Source organism: Calonectris borealis, chromosome 7 (genome assembly GCF_964195595.1).
Source record: "Calonectris borealis chromosome 7, bCalBor7.hap1.2, whole genome shotgun sequence".
NCBI classification, from domain to species: Eukaryota; Metazoa; Chordata; class Aves; order Procellariiformes; family Procellariidae; genus Calonectris; species Calonectris borealis.
Window position 1 is genome coordinate 33,032,387 of NC_134318.1, and position 22,175 is coordinate 33,054,561.

General features: G+C 42.2%; 2 protein-coding genes across 13 annotated transcripts; one reads left to right on the forward strand and one right to left on the reverse strand.

The window, feature by feature from the left end:
- Positions 1-773: 773 nt before the first annotated feature.
- Positions 774-20,699, forward strand: PDCD4 (programmed cell death 4). 8 transcript variants are annotated; one of them, XM_075155039.1, is made up of 13 exons: positions 774-943; positions 5,219-5,366; positions 6,551-6,646; positions 10,025-10,324; positions 10,891-10,985; positions 12,747-12,860; positions 13,135-13,356; positions 13,629-13,726; positions 15,253-15,367; positions 16,163-16,270; positions 17,405-17,515; positions 18,506-18,645; positions 19,966-20,699. In XM_075155039.1, the coding sequence occupies exons 3-13, from the start codon at positions 6,607-6,609 to the stop codon at positions 20,024-20,026; spliced, it is 1,404 nt and encodes a 467-aa protein (XP_075011140.1). In that variant the 5' UTR covers positions 774-943; positions 5,219-5,366; positions 6,551-6,606; the 3' UTR covers positions 20,027-20,699. The 8 variants fall into 8 exon arrangements, with proteins under 8 accessions (XP_075011140.1, XP_075011142.1, XP_075011136.1 ...); XM_075155035.1 differs by lacking the exon at positions 774-943 and adding an exon at positions 3,718-3,818; XM_075155040.1 differs by lacking the exon at positions 774-943 and adding an exon at positions 3,829-3,901.
- On the reverse strand, positions 11,849-21,773 carry BBIP1 (BBSome interacting protein 1). Of its 5 annotated transcripts, XR_012674352.1 has the most exons (4): positions 21,692-21,773; positions 21,393-21,612; positions 20,857-21,236; positions 11,849-12,457 (listed from the first exon to the last, which is right to left on the reverse strand). XR_012674352.1 is itself a non-coding variant. In XM_075155043.1 (2 exons), the coding sequence occupies exons 1-2, from the start codon at positions 21,735-21,737 to the stop codon at positions 21,458-21,460; spliced, it is 201 nt and encodes a 66-aa protein (XP_075011144.1). In that variant the 5' UTR covers positions 21,738-21,773; the 3' UTR covers positions 21,347-21,457. The 5 variants fall into 5 exon arrangements, 1 of the variants encoding a protein (XP_075011144.1); XR_012674354.1 differs by lacking the exon at positions 20,857-21,236 and having other exon boundaries at positions 11,849-12,264; XR_012674351.1 differs by lacking the exon at positions 20,857-21,236.
- Positions 21,774-22,175: the final 402 nt, after the last annotated feature.

Genomic DNA, 22,175 nt, shown 5'->3' on the forward strand with positions numbered 1-22,175 from the left:
AGGTCTGCAGCACAGCCCCGTTCCCAGCTCACAGACGGAGCTGCAGGAGGATGTTCAAAAGCAGCTCTAATTACTGAGCATTAAAAAAAGCGAAGGCGTGTTTTAGTACCCTTTCAACCTGGAGCTGACGCTGCCTGATGAAGAATGGGATTGCTGTGTTTGCAGTTCATTTTATGAAGGCACCTTTGCAGAAGATGCAAAAATAACAGTAGGCTGAAGAAAAAGAAAGCAGAAGACCAAGAGGCAGGCAACTGAACAGAGCAGATTGATTTAACAGATACGATACATTTTTGCTGTCTGCATTACGTGTGGAAATTTATATTCCAAGTGACACAGTAACAGACTCGATTGTAATCAAACAGAACTGCCGAGGTGTCAGGAGCACAGATGCTGCCTTTCGAAAATATTTAAAACAGAAAGTAAAACTTTGAAAAATCCGCAGAGGGGAGCGTAACGAAAATGCTCTTCGATGTTTCAATCCCAGCACAACTTCTCTCTGCTTTTCACTGCTCTCTCTGGTGCTGGAGGTCGGATGACCTATGTGAGTCACCCCAGCTCCAGCTCAGATAAACCTTGATGAAAAGCGAAGGCTGGCAGCAAACTGGCCGAGGCAGCCTGGAGACACGCGGTGTCTATTGTGCACTAGACATCGGACGGGGGGAAGGGCTGCTCCACGCGTTTTGGGGAACTTCAGCCAATGGATTCCTCCCCTGGGTGTTACGGGAGGGCTTGGCCAGCATGTGAGAAAGGGAGGGGAGAGTTTGAAAACAACCCAGCAGGCTCTACGGAAGGAAGGCGGCTAGAAAGTGGCCTGCTCGCCTCTGTGCAAACATTTTGCTCCAGGTGATCGGCGGCGTTAGGGGTGGAAGCGCAGGAGGGGCCTGGTAGCTGCCGGCGGGTCCCCGCTTGGCGCGGGTCGGCGTGGCGGAGGTCCTGGGCACAGGTAACCCTGCGATGCAGGTGTCGGGGAACGGGCGTTGAGCTGCGCAGCCTGCACAGCTTGCCTGGAGCTGAAAACTGGCCAGAAATGGTTGGAAAGAGGGTTTTTTTCTATGGGGGGAGGAATTCTGCTCTTTTGCTTTGATGGGGATTTTGGTGGCATGTTTGCTATTAATATGGCTGGGGTAGGGAGCAAGCAGGTCGCTACAGCTCAGAGATTAGCATGTGATCAGCTGTCTTTTAAATATTACAGGAGGTTTTGAGGTTAGAAAGGCAAGAAGAGGTGATATCTTTTAGCAGACCGGTTGATACAATGGAAAAATACAAATAATCTTTCATGCACATCAGTCCATTTTCAGGTCACAGTGTTTTAGAAATCAGAAAGTATGTGCAGTCAAATCTAGACGAGATTTTCAGTGATTGACAACGCAGCTGCTAATAGAGACATTCAACGGAAGAAAGAAAAAACACACCATTTTCTTGTCTGGAGGGGTGCTGGATGGTTCAGGGGTTTTCATCTTCTTTTGATTACTGACCCAGCTTTTGGGGCTCTTGAAAGTGATCCAGTCCTAAATTTTACCAGAAAATCCTCTAGCAATTTTCTATGCTGCTTTAAAACGTGTAACTGGCATGATGCACTGGTGTGGTATTTTGTGGCATCTCCTCTTGTGCAGGTTCTGGTTACTGTTTCAGTTTCTCTGCCACCTCTTTCCTCCTCACTGCCAAATCTCTTTAAAGCCCCTCTTCTGTCTTACAGGGGAAGCTGAATTCCATGATCTATGTTAATAGCTAGGATTTATTTTCCAAATCTCGGTGATGACACTGTAGTTGTTTGCCTGGTACGTGCTAGTCATCGGAGGCGCAAAGAGCAAACTAGAAATTATTTTTTGATTGATGGGGAAACAACATCTTTTGAGGCTGCCTTTAGGTTGCATGTGAAAAAAGTCTTGTGTGAGCATGCTGAATTGTCCTGACTTGAAAATGTCTGCAACTTAGTATCTTCATGAACAAGAAAGATTTTCTTTCTGTCATTTGTCTGATGGGGAAAGTGTTTATCATTAAAAATACAGAGATGGTGCTGCACAGCCTTTTAACAGATTGCTGTTCATTTAATTCTTAAACTTAGTTTTGATGATTCATGCAGAGCTGGGCCAGTAAATGAATTCAGAGGCTCTTATACAAGGAAAGTTTGGCTCTTACTTCAGTCAAAAGCACACTGATTTGGAGTAGAATTATACTGGAAAAATATGTAAAAATATTACAAAAGTCAAGTCATAATCTATTAACTGAGGAGGATTCTCTTGCTGGCAGCTGAAAAATCCTGCAATGCAAAAGTACTAAAGCAGAAGGGATCTGTATTTTCTTTCCTCATAGCACTGGACTGCTATTGCTTGGGCTCTCCGGAGTGACGAATTACAGAGAGAAAACAAAGGGTTAGCTGAGATTTTAGGAGAGACTGTGAATGAAGGCAAAATACATGACAATGAAAGGAGACTATCGTCTCTAATTAGGTGTCTGGCCTCAGGCAGTGCATAGAGAATAAACAGGGTAAATGTAAACTAAAATAAGGTAGAAAGTTTGGAAGGTTGTGGATGCACAGCGTTAAGAGTTTTGGCAGCGGAGAAGGTGGCTGCAGCACCTTTTACCTGTCGGATTGCCTGAACAGTAGGAATCCTATCTGCCAACTCTGAGGCAATTGTGGTGTTTCCCAGTCCTCCTGCCAGAATCTCTTAAAACTACTGCCCTGTAACACCCAATGCTGAGGAGAAGGTAGAGGGGTCTTGCACAAAGAGGGAGCAAAAAGTCTGAAATCCCCATGTTAGCCGAGAGCAACACAAAGAAGAGGTAATACATTATTTTTCTGATGGTTTTGCTTCAGAAAAAAAAAAAAAATTGATTTCTAATTGAAGGAGGAGGACACGATGTTGAAGAGGAGCCAGGCACAGCTGTCAAGGTTTCCACGGCTGCCTGTGCTGCTAGTCTTCCCGGTCAGGCTCTGTAACTGGACCTGCAAACACCCATCCATCCCCTCTCAGGGTCTCTGGGTGTAACCCTTCTCCCACACCCCGGGTTTTGTCGTTTCAGAGCTAACCTAAACCCTGTCAAAGGTATTGCTAGTTGACACTGACGCTCCTGAACATTAAGAACTCAGGAGGCGATGGCGTGGTGCACTTTTGTGAGGGGACTGGGGCACGTTAGATGGGGAAATGGATGTTGCTGGCCTGGTGTGCGCGTCACAGCCCCAAAGGACACCTCTTCACGCACCTGCACAGACAGCATAAACCAGCTCTATTTTCACCACCAGGCCAGACCTCCCAAGCGGGCCGGCCCACGCCAGAGGGCCTGCGGGACAGGGCTTGAGCCGGAGGGAGCCAAGCCGCTGCAAGCGCTGCGTGGAGGAGTCTCTCTGACTCCCTCACGCAGAGAGGCGTTTCCTTCACCTCCCCCCGTGAACGCCGCGCCGGTCGCTGGGCGCAGCCGGCCGGGCCGCGGCCACCAGCCGCCGCACAACGGGACGTCCCCTCACGGGCCGCGCCACGGCGGGCCGCGGGCCCAACCGCCCGGCCCCCCTCTCCTCCCCTCCCCGCACGAATGGCTCCTTCCCGCTCCCTCCCCGCTGACGCCCCCGAGATGGTTTCGCCCTCCCCCCTTCTCCCCCCCCCATTTCCTGACGGCTGAACACCCTCCCGTCCCCACCCACCGGCATCCCCGCCTGCCGATTGGCTGCGGCGGCGGGCGGGAGCTAGCCAATCCGTGGCGCCGCTGGCGGCCGTGTCGCTGGGGGGAAGAAAACAAAAACAAGCAGGCAGGGGCGCGCGCGCGGCCGAGGGGGCGGGGCCGAGCGGCGGGAGCGGAGCGGCCGGGCCCGCGGACCGCCGGTAACGGCCCCGGGGGCGGCGTGTGAGGGGTGGCGGCCCGGCCCGGCCTCCTCCCTGCGGGCGCGGCGCGGCGGCTCTGCAGGGTGCGTGGGGGTGGCCAGGCCGCGGGGCGGTTGGCGCCGTGAGGAGCTGCTCCCCCTGGCTGAGCCCCTGGCCAGCCCGCCGCGCTCTCGCTGCCCCGCCGCGCCCGGTCCCTCGGCGGTGTCGGCCGGGCTTGGCCGCGCAGCGAGCCCCGCGTCGCCGCCTCCAGCGGTGGCGGCGTTGCTGAGGGCACATCCCGTGAGGTGCGGGTGCTTCGCGGGCGGGCCGGGCCGGGTCAACGGATGCCAGGCCCGGGCCGCCGTGCGAGCGTGTGGCGGCGGGGCCCTGCGCCGGCCGTGCTCCCACCGGCCCTCAGCCCTCCGACACGCCTTTTCTTCAGGCCGGGCTCGCTCCGCCGTTGATTTCCTCCAGCGGCACGGGTTTTGTAGGGGTAGCTAAACCTTACCTGGTTATTCTGCGTGTGGCGGCAGAACGACAGCTGGTGTTTGCAGGTCTCCAAAGCCTTGGTGATGGGGAGCCTTTGCTTAAAGTTAGAAGAGAAAAATCGTGTAAGCTGTGTGGAAGTTCCTCAGGGATGTTTTGCATAGACGTAAGGTCTTGAGAAGTTTTGGAAGCTTTCTTCTGCAGTGTGTGTTGTTCCTAAATGTTAATTTGCCACTACTTACCTGCTGGGGTAGAATTGCCTATTTAGATAAAGTACAGGCAGTGGTGGTGAGTACAGAGAGCTGAGCATATTTTATTGGTGGTTTTCAGTGACTTAGGAAATACCCTCGTCTGCTGAACTACTTTAAAAGTACTGTTCACATCACTGATTAGTCTTAAGATCTCTCACAGCATTCTTGTTTTGGAAATGCTTAAATTTACTTCTGTCCATTTTGTTCCCGTATTGTCTCTTCTAACATAAAATTTTGAGGTTATTTATTCTGATGGTTTTAATGCAGGTTTTCAGATTGTGTTCTGTGGTTGATTGGTAGTACTGTGTGGTATAACTGCAAAATTTTTTTTGATAGAGTCATAAATACCATCATCTTGAAGCTCCAGCAGACCTGTTGGCTTGAGTTAATGAGAGGGTGCATTGCTAAACTGAGAGTATATCTCCTGATCAGTATGACAACATGAATTGTAAAGCTCAGTTATTCCATCATCCTCGTTACAAACAAAGCAGGGTGCTGAATCTCAAAAAGACAGCATGTGAAGGTTGTGTTGTTATTTATTACGAAACCATAAGTGGAGAATTTCAACTAGGGTCCTAGATGGAAAAAGTATTTCTCCACTTGAAATATAGGACTTGATGACAAATGATGAAAGTCCTGATTGTGATTTAATACAGGTTTTGTCCTTTGTCTTCTTTTTCAAAGAGGTGGACGACTGATGGAACATTCCACTAGGAAGAATAAAACTGTTCTTACAAGGTAGTTTGCTTAGATTAGACTGAGATCCATACAAAAAAATCTCTCAACCAACAGTGACTGGGAACACTTGAGAACTCCTGAATGATTGATTGAGGTAACTCAGAAAAAATGTTTAAAAAATGGTGTGGGGCAGGGAGGACTTCTTATTACACAAAGCTGTTAACTGTTTGGGTTAATATGAGGAAATGCAAGATCATGACAGCTTGATACTGTGCCCTAGACCAGAGTTTCTTTATTGCTAACGGTCTGTGTTGAATCATTTGCAGTTAATAAGTCTGTGGTAGGCAAGTGGGCATAAGAGGGGAGAACGAGGGAAGAGGAAAAGGGGAAGGGAGTGCTGTCGTTTGGTGTCACAATCTTGCCACTCAACGGTAAGCTGTTTCAGGGCAGCAAAGGATGAGAAAGTGGTAAAAAGAGCCACTGAATTCTTACAGGGCAGGCACAAATACCAGTAATATTCACAGGACTAGAAAGTGATTTGTGAAAATCTTGCAGGTGAAAAAGCGTATGGGGAATTCTGGAGCTGCTCAATTTTTTGTGTACGTGAAGGAAAGATGGATGATGCCATTTATTTCACAGTGACATGGGGTGGTTTGTAGAATCGCAGCTGCTAGGAAGAGCGAGAAAGAGAGAGTAACAGAAGAAGAGAATTGTTCAACTTTATCCCGTGCAGATTGAATGGTGGTTGTAAGGAGTGTTTGAAGGGTGCAGAAGCACAGAGGAGAAAGCTTGACAGCTGTGTGTACACATACAGGAAAACATACAGACTATGTCCTTGAGGGGAGGAACAAAAAATAGGTTGTCTTCTAAGGGCTGTCTGAACTTGATAAATTGGTACCATTTTATCAGCATAGTTCACCTGAAGAACATTTCTCTTGTGGATGCAATTATAACATTGATATTGTACGCTCATATAGATAACCACTTTGCGGAATAGGACAGTCTAAGTTGATAGAGGTGGCTTTTATCAACTAAAAAAAGCTGCATGCATAGGGCTTTTACCCTTAAAATAACGGCTTTTATCCTTGTGCCTCCTTTATCCGCAACAGAACTGACAACTGCTAAGACATCAAGGCTTAGATAGATGTGTTTGAGGGTGGTGCTGTCTCATGTTACACCGTTTACCTTCCCAGGAACTTTTCAGTGGTTACTGATAGTTAATTATAACTTTAAAAACCCTATTTTTGTGTTGTATTTTGTGAGTGAAGCCTTTGCAGCTTTTTACTTAAGATTTGGTCTAGTGCTTTTCTTGCCCTAAGCTTCTCTGTTTCTTTTTAGGCCTCGGAGGGAAAACGTTAAGACTTTACGTTTCCAGTCAGTTCTGTTAAGCAACTATGGAAATAGAAAAGGAGCACATTTATGTTATGCCAACAGGTAAGTAATATATTCAGTATTTTTTTACTTAAAATTGCTTAGCTGACCTGAAGTGTTCTCTGTAAAAAAACTGTATTACTTGTTAATTTTTTAACAGTTCTGGTTTAAAAAAAAAAAAACAAACTTCCAAAAACTTACAGAATAGTTCTTTCAAGTATCTATCATAGTATCCTGCTTGATTACATTTATTTTGAAATTTGTTAAAATCATAAAGTTAACATTTCTTTAACTTACTTAATAATAGTGATTCCAGACTCCTTACCATCTGACTTCCAGTAGTGCTGGTGTGAAGAAAAGAATAAGTTAAAAAGTAAAATGTGTAGGTGCATTTGAGAGGTACAAATTCTGGTTAGCTTAAAATTAGAGGAAACAAATGATGAAAGGCTTGACTGGAAGTGGGCTGGCATGGGAAAACTTTACTGAATATGTGTTAGAGACTGCCCTGAAATTGACTGTTTTGTCCATATCACAAACATGTTTTATGATGCTTAGTCAAGTTAACACGGTTTCCTGTTGTTTTCTGTGTCTTCCAAAGGTTGTGACGATCTGCACTGACCTTTTTATACCAAAGAGTTTTTGTAGGTTTTAAATGTTTTTCAGAAAAAAACGTATATATGTTAAAATGGTATGCAATGCAGTTGAAGTGGCAACATGCTCCATATGACCTCTTACCTTAAACCAGAACTAGTTTAATGTAGAAGATACATTGCTTCTCAGCATTTTAGAATTGTATTTGGATAATAGGTGGGAAACTGCTAAGTATCTAAATTGACTTGATTTGGTCAAATGAAATTTGTGTGTAGGTAAGTACTTTCTGAATGCTTTGTTAATTAAGGTAGCACCATAAAAGCACAGATTTTAAGTGTGCCTTCTAGGCTTAATAGCAGGATAATAAGATCAATTTGGATAACTTTTTAATATATAGTAAGCAAAGTCTTAAAGATTATAGAACACTGTTATTGCTTATATATGTGTATGTATATGTTATATGATGTAAAAATGAGAAGCTGAAAGGAAGATGTGCATCATTTTGTATGTACTTTTTATAAAGCTATTTTATTTTAGAAAATTATTGAAAACTAGTATCTCTGTTTAACCTATTTTTTCAGCCTAACTAGGTAACTAATAGTGGAGGGACAGTTGGTCATAGTATTACGGAGAAAGAGGTTGAAGCTGGAAGTGACAGTGTTATATAAAAAATAGTTTAGTTATGCAGTGAGAAATACTTAGTCTTACGGGTTGGATGTTTCCTGTGAGGATTTCCTTTAATCTTGAACCTGAGATCAGGATTGTGTAAGGAGGTTGGACTGTAGCCTCCTCTTTTATCCTTAGTCATCAGATTCAGGACTGTCTTGTGTTAATTAATTGTTGGCCATTTTCTTTGAAAACTGAGAAAGAAATAAGTGGTCATTGAAGAGTGTAGTTCCTGGACAGCCGGATTGCAGGTCTAAACTGGAGAAATTCATGGGAGAGTGGGCATGAAGAAGAATTTAAATTCGGTTATCTTGAGATGAGCTGGTTGTGCTGATGGGGTCTCCCTGGGGAATGTGAGGAAGGAAACCTGTTCTGTTTGGTTTCTCTTTTTTTCCCCTCTGCTAGCTTTATGCAAATCTCTCATTGTTTTATTAAAATATTAGACAAACTGAGAAAGCATCTTGTGGGAATCTTTTCCTGGACGTGATGCATGCTTTTCTTTTTTAGCTTGCAAGCATAAAAGGAATGCTTTTGTGGGAGTAATGAGTGGAAAGATGAAGCTTAGATTGGAATGGCTGCATTATTGTTCAGCTATAGCATTCACATCTGTGAACGCTAGTATCTAAATGTTATTTCTTTGATCACGAAGGAAGCAGTTGCATCAAACTTTCTTCATTTTGTAGTGTAGTGTCCTCTTTGATATGGGTAAATACTTTGAGGTTGGAAGTGTTTTATTAGCACACTTAGCTTTCAAAACAATTTTTCATGAACCTGTTTTGAATTTAAAAATATAGTTCTGAAGTATTGCCAAATGAACGTTGCTAATTAGAATGTATTGGAATGGTGAAGTAATACATTCAGCTAAGTTCAAATACAAATTTAAAATACTCTTCACATTCTGGGTTTATGGCAGTGAACTTCTCCGTAAAGCAGGCTTGGCACAGCTGGAAAAGCAGCTTCTTTTGTGTGCCTCATCATTGTACTTCTAGGGTTGGGGCTATAGGTTGTATCTTTGAGACTTCACTGAATCCTCAAGAAAAGAAGGGCTGTGTAACAGACAGCTGAGGCTCTGCTCTTCCCTCTGTGTGTGTTTTTTCCAATTTGCAGGGATTCTCAGGGTACTAACTGGAATGTAAATAGTTCCCCAGATGTTTTTTTTTTATCTTTATGGGTTAAGAAGGGGAAGAAGAAATGATGAAGGCTTTTGCTCTTAATGCTCTCCATAAGACATTCTGCTGAACCATACAGCTTAGGTGGGGCACATCCTAACTCTGTGAAATAAAAGACTTTAGATCCAAATTTTAAATGTGCGTTAACTTCCCAAAAGAGTGAAATTATTGCACTTCTCTGTGTCAGACGTTTACAGATCCTTAAGTTGTGAGAGGGTTTTTTGTTGGGTATGAAACAAAGCTAGTTACCTATTGTATAGGATTATGCTGGGGAATAAACCATGGCCATTTTGGTTTGACAGAAGCCACAGTGAGGGGCAATCCATAGAGAAGAAGAGAGATCACGCTCTTTCAAAAGACTGACTTTATTCTATGAGTCGTCATTACCGAAATCCCCAGCCTTTGTATTAAATGGCTTTCTTTCCCCCCCCTATAACTTTAAAAACAAAAAATAAGAGTGATGTAGTTTTTGTATTCTTGTAAGTCTGAATCATTCATTTTCCAGCTGGTGAACTGTTTGAAATTCCTTGAATGAGGGAAATGTTGGTTGATGATTTAGGAAATTAATTTCACTTTGACTAGTCTGTTAATATTAGTGAATTCTTACAGAGTTTAGTGTATTGGCAGTTTTGTTTGTTTCTAAATCAAGAGATGAGTGGGTGGAGTGAGAACTAGGCACTTAGATCTTATGCACTGAGGAGTTCTGATAGTTTTTGTTTAACAAGGGTGGGGTTTTCTGTGGTTTACCTGTTTATAAATGGTTTATTCATTTGCTTTCCAGCTCTTGACATATGCTCTGTTTAGATTGTGGATAGTTTGTGCAGGGGAATAAGGAACTCCTTATTACTGTGATGTGTAGACATATTCTAAAGCCAACATCATTTGCCTTAACACTGTTGGAAATAAGAGTTCTATTTAATGTTGTAATCCTTTTTAAATGCAATGTGTTTTGGTATTTTAACATAAAACTGTTTAAAACTGTAACACATTTTTTTTGCTCTGTCTCCTTTTCAAGAACTTGAGAATCTAAGTGATGCTCCATTTTCCGGTGATGAAGAAAATGGTGGGTCTGAGGAACGAAAGACTGAAATCAATGGAAATTGGATTCCTGCAACTTCAATTACTGAAGCCAAAATAAATGCTAAAGCAAAGAGACGGTTGAGGAAAAATTCTTCTAGAGATTCTGGGAGAGGAGACTCTGTTAGTGACAATGGAGAGACACTGAAGATTGGAGTAGTTGTACCAACGAGCCCAAAGGGGAAACTCCTGGACAGGCGATCCCGGTCTGGAAAGGGAAGGGGTCTACCAAAGAAAGGTTGGTGTAGCTTAGTGAAGAGCGTAGCGTGATAAAGACTCTGTCCAACACATAGAGTAATTTTTTTTCACTGGGAATCGTTTTCATAAGCCACAGTCTCTGTGCAGGCATTTGGTTCTTTGTGTTAGATAGTAGGTGGCAATAGGACCTAATAGTAGGTGGCATTCTTACCAGAAAATTTTATGTGTATCATCAATTAACTTCTGTCTTTAAGGTAAGTACCTTTTCTTAGCAAATTTAATACACAAATTGAAGTGTTGGTGGTTCACAGGACTGTTATTAATGCAAACTTAAAGCACGGTTATATTTGAAAGTACAGTTTCAACCTTCAGTAATTCTTGTGCAGTTTCATACTGCTTCTAGTATCTTACTGGAAAGTGATGAAAAGACTGGTTGCTAAAGTGGGAACATGCCATACAAACACACCCTTTTCAGCATATATCGTTAGAGTCAGGAGGTGGGCACAAGCAGTGATACATCACTCTTAAGTGAAAGAATGTTGGGCTGAACTCAGAAGTATTCTTTGTAAACTGGTGGTCCTTGCTTACTGTCCCATATTTTGCCAGGTGGAGCAGGTGGTAAAGGAGTTTGGGGAACACCAGGTCAAGTGTATGATGTGGAAGAAGTAGATATTAAGGATCCCAATTATGATGATGACCAGGTAGGCAAATAATTTCTTTGCAGTGTTGGTTTTTATTTCCTTTATTGATTTCAATTGCTGTGATGCTTATATTAATGAAAGTTTGACCTAGTGAGTTATGTGAATGTCAGCCTGGCTGTACTAAATGCTCATTTTTATGTTCAAGAATGGATTTTTGGCTAGTTAAAGACAACCGGTGTAGAAGTGTTGCAGTGTAACACTCACAGATCTTACCCCATGAGCTCTCTTTCTGTGCCTGACTAGGCAGCACCCTTTTCCCAGGTGTGTTCTTTCGCTGCTGGTTCTCATGGAGGTGAATGTTGCAATGCTGCTCTATATTGCAAACAGGCACCATGTTAAAAATGCAACACAGACTTTCTCAAGTTCGGAGTTTTGTCTGGGACAGTATCCTCTATGGATTTTTCTCTTCCCTGGATTCCCAACCCTCCCAATGTCTTGCATCTACTTGGTATAAATGCTTCAAACTAGTGCAAACTTGATAGCCTGGGTATTTTGTTTGCATGTATTTATTTACGACATGCTGTGGAAGATCTTACCTTACAGCCATATTATCAGGGGGGAAAAAAGCAAAGCTCGTTGGGCAAAGGGTGCTTTATAACACTAAATCACTGAGGAAAGGAAACACTGATTGCAAACACAGATTACTAAAGTCTCTGAGATCAATACAACTGTGAAACCGTAAATAAATTCTGTATAACATAAGCAGAGCGATGTACCCTTTGAGCAGAGGCTGTTTGTTGTAGCCATAGCTGCTGAGAGGATGGTGTGTGGGAATATCAGAACCTTCTTCCAGTATCAGTTTTTTCCCTGCAATTCAACACTTTACATTAGCAGAGATAGCTATTAAAGATGAAGCTGATGAGTGCATAAAAACAAGTTTAATGAAGAATGAATATTGCACAGAACTTCTGTATGCTTAACTTTTCCAAGGTTGTAAATGGAGATTGATGTGATGGAAGGATAGGCTTTTGGACTTCTGCTATACTTCTTGATCATGGAAAGCTTCTTTCCAATAAGCATTAGTTGGAAAACTTCATTGTTCAGATTTCTGTGATCTGTAGTATTGCTCTGAATGTTACTTCTGTAGTCTGTGAGAAGTAGGAAGCTGAATTACGATGGGGAGATCTGGTTGTGCTGGAACTCTGCAGGACCAGGTTATACAGGAGGCAGTTGCTGTGTGATTCTTTTTTCCCCTCAGGGAATGTCTTCGCTCACAAATATTCTGAAAATGCTTTTTCTCTGATTTGTACATGCTATCGCCTGTCTGGTCACGCAGTCACTAAGGAAGAGGGAAAACAGGCAGGCTTGCTGTCAGGGACCGGAGTGCCACTTGCAGGGAAAGGTGCTGAAAGTTAAATCTTGTGCTGTGGCACAGCTAACTGCTGGGCTGGGAGAGGAGTTTCTGTCGCTTTCCCTTCAGTACATGGTACATAAATACTTGATCTCTGTGTTAATGTGGTGTCAGCAGAATCCTAGGAACAGAGTTTGGAGTGCTCACCTTCGTTTAACAGTAAATTCTGCCTTCAGTTGAATTCAGCTAACAGTAAATTCAGAATATAAGCAGCATGACATTTAGCCAGCATTGTCCACACTTTAACAGTAGAGACATAATCTGATGTCTTGTGGCAGAATACTGACTACCAAGACTAAAGCATTAAGGATTTAAAAGATATATTTTGATGCTGTTAGCACTGCATAAGATGTAAGAAGAGACAGTACTGTTTATAAAAGGGTATATGCTTTTGTTGTATTTTGAAATAGGAGAACTGCGTCTATGAAACAGTAGTTTTACCTCTGGATGAAAGAGCATTTGAAAAAACTTTAACACCAATCATACAGGAGTATTTTGAACATGGAGATACTAACGAAGTTTCGGTATGTCGCATGCCTTTTTACTACTTTATTTTAGGGAGCAAACCTGTAGCATACAAGGGAATCCAACTGCTAGATATAAATGAGTGTATAGAGATGTTGGCAAGAAATGTGCAATAAGAATACCTAAGCAGTTCTATTCATTACATGAGTAGAAGCATATATGTAAATATATAAATGTAAGCATACAAATATTTATGTATTTGTAATATAGTTATAGAATATATAATAAGAATTATGAGATCTTAATCTGTTTTGTTTTTCAAATCTTATTTAGGAGATGCTGAAGGATTTAAACCTTGGTGAAATGAAATACAGTGTGCCAGTGCTGGCCGTTTCCTTGGCATTAGAGGGGAAGGCTAGTCACAGGGAAATGACATCTAAGCTTATCTCCGACCTTTGCGGGACAGTAGTAAGCAAAACTGATGTGGAAAAATCATTTGATAGACTGCTTAAAGAACTACCTGAATTGGTGTTGGATTCTCCTAGGGCACCACAGGTATATTTATAAAGTTTTATGCTAGTAGTCAAAAGCTTTTTCTTTTAAATTGTGGCTAAAATTGATGAAGTAAACTGAAATAGACTCTGTATTTTGAAAAGCATCTATGGATTGTCTTTCTGTCTGTAATCCCCTACCAATTTCCCAGGCTGTGTTTTTACTTTGAGATGGCTCATTTAAATAAAATCTGAAAACCAAGCACGTTATAATTGTCTACTTAGAATTACTTTGAAATTCAACATTTAATTAAAAATGCTTCTGTTTTGTTGCAGTTGGTGGGCCAGTTTATTGCTAGAGCTGTTGGAGATGGGATTCTAAGCAGTACCTACATAGATAGCTACAAAGGCACTGTGGATTGCGTCCAAGCTCGGTAACTTTCTTGCTTTCTATATAGCTACAGTTTTCTATTCCAAATACCAAAGATGATGGTCAGGAATTTAGGACTTCAGGATAAATCATGTGGTTCTCTATCACTTCTTACTTTTTAATTTAAAATGATAAAAAAGAAACCCACAAAGTCTGCAACTACAACAACAAAACCCAGAATGACTCGGGTCAGAGGAGAAATACAGAAAGTGCCTAAAAAATGTATTAATACATTTGAGTTCAGTTTGTCAGGTTTCTTGTCCAGCTTATGTTAGGGTGAAAAAAAATAAGCTGAAAGAAGTGATTATAGAAGGTTTTGTCTTTAGAAAAAGCTTTAATGTGATTAAAGAGTAAATATAGCATCAGGACAGCTGCTGTAAATATGCTGTGAAATACACAAGGGATTAACTGTTTTGCCTTATAAAGGTTTGAAGCTTGTGCAGTGCTTTCCCAGACTTTCTCTGTAATGCTTTATTCATCAAGAAGTATAATTGTTTTCCATGTCAGGGTGAGAAGTTTGAAGGAGCAATCTCTGACAAAGAGGGATATTTTAAATAACTAGTCATGTTTTATTATTTTTCCCCCATGAGTGAATGTTTCAGGCTTGATATGGAGGTCCTGAACTCTTGTAGCTTCTAAAAGTACCATTTGTAATGATTATAGTTGGATATTTCTAGAAGGAAGGCAAATGCTTAGCTGCCTAACTTGAGGGTTCAAATTGTGAAAATTGCCTGTCAGTTACAGAAATGTCTCCTGTGATTTGAAGGATTGTAGCCTGCACACTGCACATCTGGGATGCTTTGCTGCCTTTGCTATTTCTTGGCCAGTCTTAGCTGCTCGTTAAGTCTTGGTGAATAGAGTTATTGTTATTGGCTAGCCCCCAGTATGAGGACTGGGATAACTGTTCCTTCTTTAGCTGGATGGTGCTTAACTGGATCTGAGACTTCTTTTTTTCCACCTTACTTCCTTTTTCATTCTTTTCTCAACAAACTGGCAAGCTTCCCTAGTTCACACCATCTTTTTGCAGCTACATGTTTGCCTTCTGAAGTGCTGTTTTGGCTTAAATTCTCAAGGTTTCATAATTCTTTAGACCCAAACAGAAAATAATATTTCAGCAGAAAAGCTGTTCTTCAGTGTGGAAGCAACTCAGGCCTCTCTTGTTTGAGATACACATGCCAAGCTGCATTCTTGGAGGAGCCCGGATACAATCCATCTCTGCAGACGAAAATATTAAGTTCAATCTTGTGAGGATGTTCCAGGTTCTGCATTGATGATACAGATCTGCTACCATCACAGGATTGTTACCTGTCCTAAGCATGCTATAACCAAAAATGTAAAGGTGGCACAAAGAGAACGTGGGGAGCTAGCTTGCTGGCTTCTTGATCCGTATGTCCCCATGGAGTTGCTAACCCTGACCTCTTCCCAATCCCTGGTTGCTTTGCCCAAAGAGGAATGGCAGTGGGGGAAGTTACGGATGCCTTTTAATGAAGTTCTATAATAACTTTTTAAAACACTAACTTTGCTTTCTAGAGCTGCGCTGGACCGAGCTACCGTGTTGCTGAGTATGACAAAGGGTGGAAAGCGTATAGACAACGTATGGGGGTCAGGAGGTGGCCAGCAGTCTGTCAAACACCTTGTTAAAGAGGTAACTGACTTCTCTCTAGAGTTTAATGTTTGTCTAAGCTTGTTTGGGATGGAGTGAAGAGATACACATATCTTGTAGCAAAATGATGTCTTGAGTGTTGGTTTTGGGGTTTTTAATATAATTTATTTATACAAAGTAGTTTTTAAAAACTGATATAGGTAACTGTTGATTTTGTAGTATTTGTCAGCGGTGGGAACATGCTAGTACAATATTCTGTATGCAAGTATACATTTATTTTTGCTTTAAGCAACACTTTTAAGCACTTGGGTTTTTAAGAGCTTACATTATAAAATGGTGAAGTAATTAGAAGAGCCAAAATGCAACTGGCTAAACTAGATAAACTATTACTATTTTTTGGCATCACTGATTAAAAGCACAGTAATAACTGAAAAGAGGAAGAAATGGGAATGTTTAGAAATCTATGCTATGAAGTAGGCAGGTTTAAAGGAAAAGGTCATGTTATAATTTCTAGGTTTTGAGTGTATCAGATGATAGGAGGAGTTGTTCAGGGAAGAAGATAAACTTAATCATACCCATATTAACCTTTTATGGCGATACGCAGTTTATAAAGCAATGTTTTTGGTGCTTGTGTGTCTGTATTACACCATGGATGGGTATTTGGCTTACACTGTGTTTCAGGTTGTGATAATGTCTCAATTTAATTACACTTATAAAACACTACCAGCAAGTTTCAGGAACTAGCTTGCTGCTGGGTTGATTGCAGATTATCAAAACAGTTGACAGCTTTTATATCTAACTAGTGTTGGGCTTTTTGTTTGTTTTAAAATTCAATAGATTGATATGTTGCTGAAAGAGTATTTGCTTTCCGGAGATGTGCTGGAAGCTGAACGTTGCCTTCAGGAACTGGAAGTACCCCATTTTCACCATGAACTTGTATATGAAGTAAGGAGAAATCAGAGTCCCTTTAATAATTGCTAGTAATAGCAACAGGTTTGGTTTTGTTTTGATGTGGGCATGCAAATAATATAACTGGAATCTGAAGCTCAGGTTGCTAGTTCTGATGTTATTTGAATAACTAAGTTGTTTCATGTAAAGTTAATGGTTTGTGTGCTCATTTGTGTGCATGATGTGCAACAAGTAAACTGCTGCTAACTCTGGGAAGATCCAGCATTAATTTTTGTTTGTTGGGTAAATAGCCAAATTCAGATTATTATAGATTCCTGAAAAATAAGAACTCAATTTATTTTCTGCTGAGGAATAGCAGCAAAGCCCCGTGCTTTGTTTTGATGTTATTTCCTTTTAGTTTAGATGTTATTTCCTTTTAGTTTAGATGTTATTTCCTTTTAGTTTAGATGTTATTTCCTTTTAGTTTAGATATCTGGGTATTCTAATGTGTGTTACCTGTTTTTGTTAAGTTACAGAGCTTCCTTTTCAGGGTGGAATTGTTCCTTCTAGCACATTTGTAAAAGCTCTGAGATATTTCAGAACCAGACTGTACGAGAGAAAGATCCTCTTTTTGCTGTATCTGGGAGACTGTTCCCATTTGTACTCTTTTACCTGCCAAACTGGGAAGTGGTTGTTTACCAATAAAGCTGAACACCCACAATCTACAATTTTCTCTTCAGTAAATTGACTCCTTTTAGAAAATTCCTTCACGATAGAAAAACAGAATCCTTTTAGTTGATGGGGGTTTTGGAGATTTGTAGATTTAAAACTTGTAAGTTCTTCTAAAATCACAGCTACAGAAAACCGTAATACAAAATTAATTTCACAAAATTAATTAATTGCCATCTGTACTGCAGCAACCATATGGATATAGTCATGTATCTCTCAAACCAGAGCCAGAAAGGCAATGCTTTTCACTCTGTCTAGTCCTTTCTGGTTTTTCATACCTTTTATCTTTATCCAAATAACTTCTCATCAGTTTTTCTTTTCAAATAATAATGCTATACTGAAATTGTGAGTGCATGTAACAAATGGACTTGTCTCCCCAGAAAATGCGTAATAACGCACTCCTTTTCACACCTCGTGTGCTTCCACAACATGTACCTGAACCACTTGCATGCTTTGTTTTAGGCTGTTGTGATGGTTTTGGAGTCAACTGGAGAAAAGACCTTTAAAATGATACTGGATTTGTTGAAATCTCTCTGGAGGTCTTCTGTCATTACTATGGACCAAATGAAAAGAGTAAGTATGGCATTTAGAGAATTTTGGGTAAGGTCTTCCAAAATTTGTATAGTTTTTTACCTTCTTTTAAGTACTACTTGTAGTCTATTGCTGACTGCTACTCTTTTTTAAATTCTCCATGGTCACTCTGTATCCCACACAAATACTCTGTCACTGATGTATGTACAATACTTGTCATGTACTGGAAGAAGTACAAATGAATTCTGAGCAGTAGTTCTGTGAGGTACAGAATATTTGAATCTTCAGTCAAAGATTTCCAACTGCTTTTATGCAATTAAATGGTTAGAACTAATAATTTAAAATGCTGCAATATAGCTTCATTTTTCTTAAATATAATTTTTCGTTTTATCCAGTAGTTCTTCATAACTGAAGAACAATAAGAACCCACTTAATTACAAATGTCAATTAGAACAGTATATAGAAGCTAATATTTTACACAGTTGGAATCATCCATGGCTTTGCTTCGAGGTATGGCCATAGGACAGCTGTTCTGTCCGAGGGCAAACTGGGTACCACACAAAGACTTGTGTCAAAATTTACCCAGCCATACTGCTGGCGGGAAGTGATGGTGTCATTTCTGGTTGTCACCAGTGTTTCCCTTACTGCATAAACTGTTGTGGTGGAGATTTGTGGCCACATTTTGTTCATTTACATGGAAGAAAAATTAACTGTCCTTGTGTTACTACCCATGGGATAGCAGCCAGGCTAACATACACATTCTGTACTGTCTGGATTTCTGGCTTCTAAAGTTAAAAATTCAGCTGGTGTTTTTATGTAGATAGGTAGTTATGTCATACCATGGTATTGGCTGGTATTCTGTCTTGCTTTTCCACTGACTTGCAGCTGCTCTGCTTTAGGTTTGATGAAACTGTCCATAGTATACGTGAAACTATATTGAAAAATAAATTCTCTGAGTGCAAAAAGGTATTTAAAAAAATTGTAATAAAATCATAGAATAACCAGATCATTATTTGATTTCTTATGTTGCAGGGCTATGAACGAGTTTACTGTGAAATCCCAGATATTAACCTGGATGTGCCACACTCCTATTCTGTGCTTGAGCGGTTTGTAGAGGAATGCTTTCAGGCTGGAATAATCTCCAAACCACTGAGAGACCTCTGTCCTTCAAGGTACTTGTTTTGTTGTAGATGGGTGAAGGCACTGCTTTTTGTCCCCATGTAGGTAACAGAAAGCAGGATCTTATGAGCAAAGTATTACAGATTAGAACTGGAAACTATGGAGGATGGAGAAACAGAGGGTTGGACTGGTAAAAAGTTTACTAAGAAGCTGCACTGATGTGAAACCTGTTATGTGGAGGCTGGGATAAATACTTGAGGAAAGTAAGCCTCCGGTGAGTCCCAGACAGCACACTCGTGTGCCCTCCAGAGGGTGAAGGCCTGCCTCGCCTCTGTTTTGCTGAGATCAGTGCAGTACTGAGATGGAAGATTCAGGTGTCACAATGATCCACGTAGGTGACAGTGGGGAAAAAAACCTGAAAAAAAATTTGCTTAAAGAAATGGTTTAAACATACCAAGGGGCATGAATAGAGTTCTAAGACAATACAACCAATTCTAATGTTTATGTCAAAAGGAATAGGACGCTTATGTGGAATAATCCCTACACAGCTGATCCCTTTGTATCTGTCTGTCATGGTTTATATAGTGCTTTTGGTTTGTTATCATTTACTTATTCATAGCATAAATAATGCTGTTTGAACTGTAGCTGGTCAGCATTCTGTTCTCTCCTTACTGGTCACAATACAATTAAAAAGTTTCATTTCCTGTGGGGAATACATGCAAATTTTTAAATATGTTGTTAAAACTATTATTTGCAATTTTATGCATTGGGAATACTATTTATTAAACAGATCTTTTCCAGTTTGGGTGTTTCGTTAGGCTTCTTAAACAATCTTGACAGCTTGAATAAATTTGGATTTTGAAATGTTGGAGGCTGTTTTTGATAAAGACACTATTTGTGGACTTCAGACTTAAAATTGAGTTTGTGTGTATCTTGGTATCAAATGTCTTGCAGATTTGGGGCGTGGGAGGGTTGAAAGTCATCACTGCCACAAAAGCTTGATTATACTTCAGTTACCATTAATATGTTGAGAGGCATTTTTGACTTATGTACTTCAGTTTTGGGTAGAGAACCCCCATTCCTAGGCTTTCAAACTAGGATCTTTTGCAAGTGTGAACATTAAAAGGTGAGCAAAGTAGAAAGCACTTGACAATGCAAATTTTGAAAAGCTTCTTGCAAATAAACCTAGATGTAAGATTCAGATGGATTTTAAGCAATTTATCAGTCATCAAGAATGTCAGCTAATCTTGCTGAGCTTGCACACCTTGTATTTGACTCCCAAGACCAAGAGAAGATTCTTCTCAGAGATAGGTAAGAAAAAACAAGCGATGCTACTTTGAATTACTGAAAAGATACTTTCTACTTTCTTACAGGGGCAGAAAGCGTTTTGTGAGTGAAGGAGATGGCGGTCGTCTTAAGCTAGAAAGCTACTGAATGTGAGAACCAATTCCTGAAGCCTTAAAAGTTTAAAGGGAAAATAGGTATCTATATATATACAAACACGCACATGCTTTTTGGGTGTGTGTATGTATATATGTATACACATATATAATATACCAAAATTTTAAGAGTTGCTTAGCACAGTTCATATTTTTTTAAAAGCACATGTTTTGGGTACAAATCATTTTTTTAAATAGTTTTATAAATTTCAGAAAGAAAACAACTTTCTTTGGGCATATAGTAGAACAACTGGCCACTCTGCTGTGGTGGTGCCTTCAAATAAGCTATCTTTTTAAGTGCCATATGTTTATGACCTAATCATTCCATGTTTGCATTGATGTCTGACTGCCGCTCTTTCTTTCAAGGACAGTGTTGTCATCATAAAATCACTGGTTTATACAAAGCTTTATAGAAGGGTCAAGTTAAGCTGCTGTGATCCCATTTCCATTGCTGCTGAAGAAATACTGTGCTTTGGGAGGAAAAATAGCTGTTTCTTTGTTTTAAAGAGCCCAAGAAAATGGAGTTGGGTCATAAGATTAATTCATCTGTTCCAGGGGAGAACACTGGTTGGTTTTTGCCCCCATGTACCAACTTGTCTTTTTTTTTTTTATGTAACTGGAAAAGTGAAAAGTTCTGGTAAAGCATATTAAAAATATTTTTTTGTGAAGCTCTCCTTTCTGCCTCCTTCTTTTTTTAAAAAGAACAAATTTAACTGTGTTCAAATCTCTGAAGTGTGTGCAATTAAGCTGTACATCTAACACCGCCCTTTTGTATTACAATATGCAGAAGAGCACTGAGTAATTAAACTCATGGTGAGTATTTACCAAATGTGTTTTTGAAAACAAATGACTTGTGTAGGAGTGTCCAGGCTGGCCCCGAGATCGTTTGAACGTGCCTATAGAGCGCAGCTTTGCCAAGCCCTTTCTCACGAATAAGATGGCTCTAGGGAAGACTCTTACAGCCACACCGTGGAGCCCCTCCTGCTCCCTTAAGTTTTTCAGTTTTGTGCCAAGATTCCAGGTGTCAGAAATGCTGGGAATAGCCGTTACGGGGCTCCAGGAGACAAGCGCCGCAGCACTGGAGCGGCTCCGGTAAGCCGTGACCAGACCGGCGGGGTTGTGCGACTCGCCTCCTCGCGCTGTCCGGCTGGGCCTGTCCCTAGAGCGGCGCCCAGGGGTTGTGTTACCTGTCGGATTCGGCAAGCCTAAAGACATTTAAAACCTCGCCCTGAAAGCGACACGTGGAACTCTCACAGAAAAACGCCATAAAGGAGCCTCCCGCCTCCCCCTCCCCAATCCAGCAGCACCTCCTGCGTTCTCGGCCAGCCTTTAATTCGCAAGCTCCGTTACAAAGCGGGTACCTCCGAGTGGCGGGGGCGGCCACCGCAAGGCACGGTCCCCAGGGTTCCCCCGCCCCTCCTCGGGGCTAGGGCCGGGGCGGCGGTGCCTCCTCAGGCGGCCGCGCCGCCTCCAGCGCCGCCCGCTGCAGCTTCTCCAGCTTCTCCAGCGACACCGACTTGAGGGGCAGCACCTTGGGCTTGCACAGCACCATGGCGGCCGCGTCCTCCACCGACAGCTGCCCTGCAGGGGGAGAGAAGCGCCGTGTGTGAGCGCCGGGGCGGAGCCGGGCCGGCTGCCGGGGCGCGCCCGCCGCCGATACCTTGCTTGGGCAGCACCTCCCGGAACGCGGCCTTCCCCTCCGGCATGGCGGCTCCCGGACGGCGGCGCGCAGGCGCAATGCCCTGGCACGGCCCATGCGGGCATGCGCGGTGCTGAGAGGGAAGGCGCGCCTCCGCGAAGAAAACTACAGTTCCCTGCATGCACTGCGCAGCGCCTCGCCCACACACCGGGCACTGAGGCCGTCTCCAGTACCCCGGTGCATGTTGGGAATTGTAGTCCTCCTTCGGGGGAAAAGGCGTTGGCCGCCCAACTCCACGGTGGGACTTGTAGTCCTTTGCATGGCGCGGAGCACGCCGGGAACTGTAGTTGCTGTGTTGGGGCGGCCGCACAGTTGCGCCCCGGGTGGGACGGGAGCGGCTCCCCCCAGCAGCGGGGCCGGGCTGCCGGCTTCCCGCCAGCCCCCGCGGGGACCGGCGGGGCGGCGTCCTGCGTAGGCAGCGGGTGGCAGGACGCGGAGCTCGGCT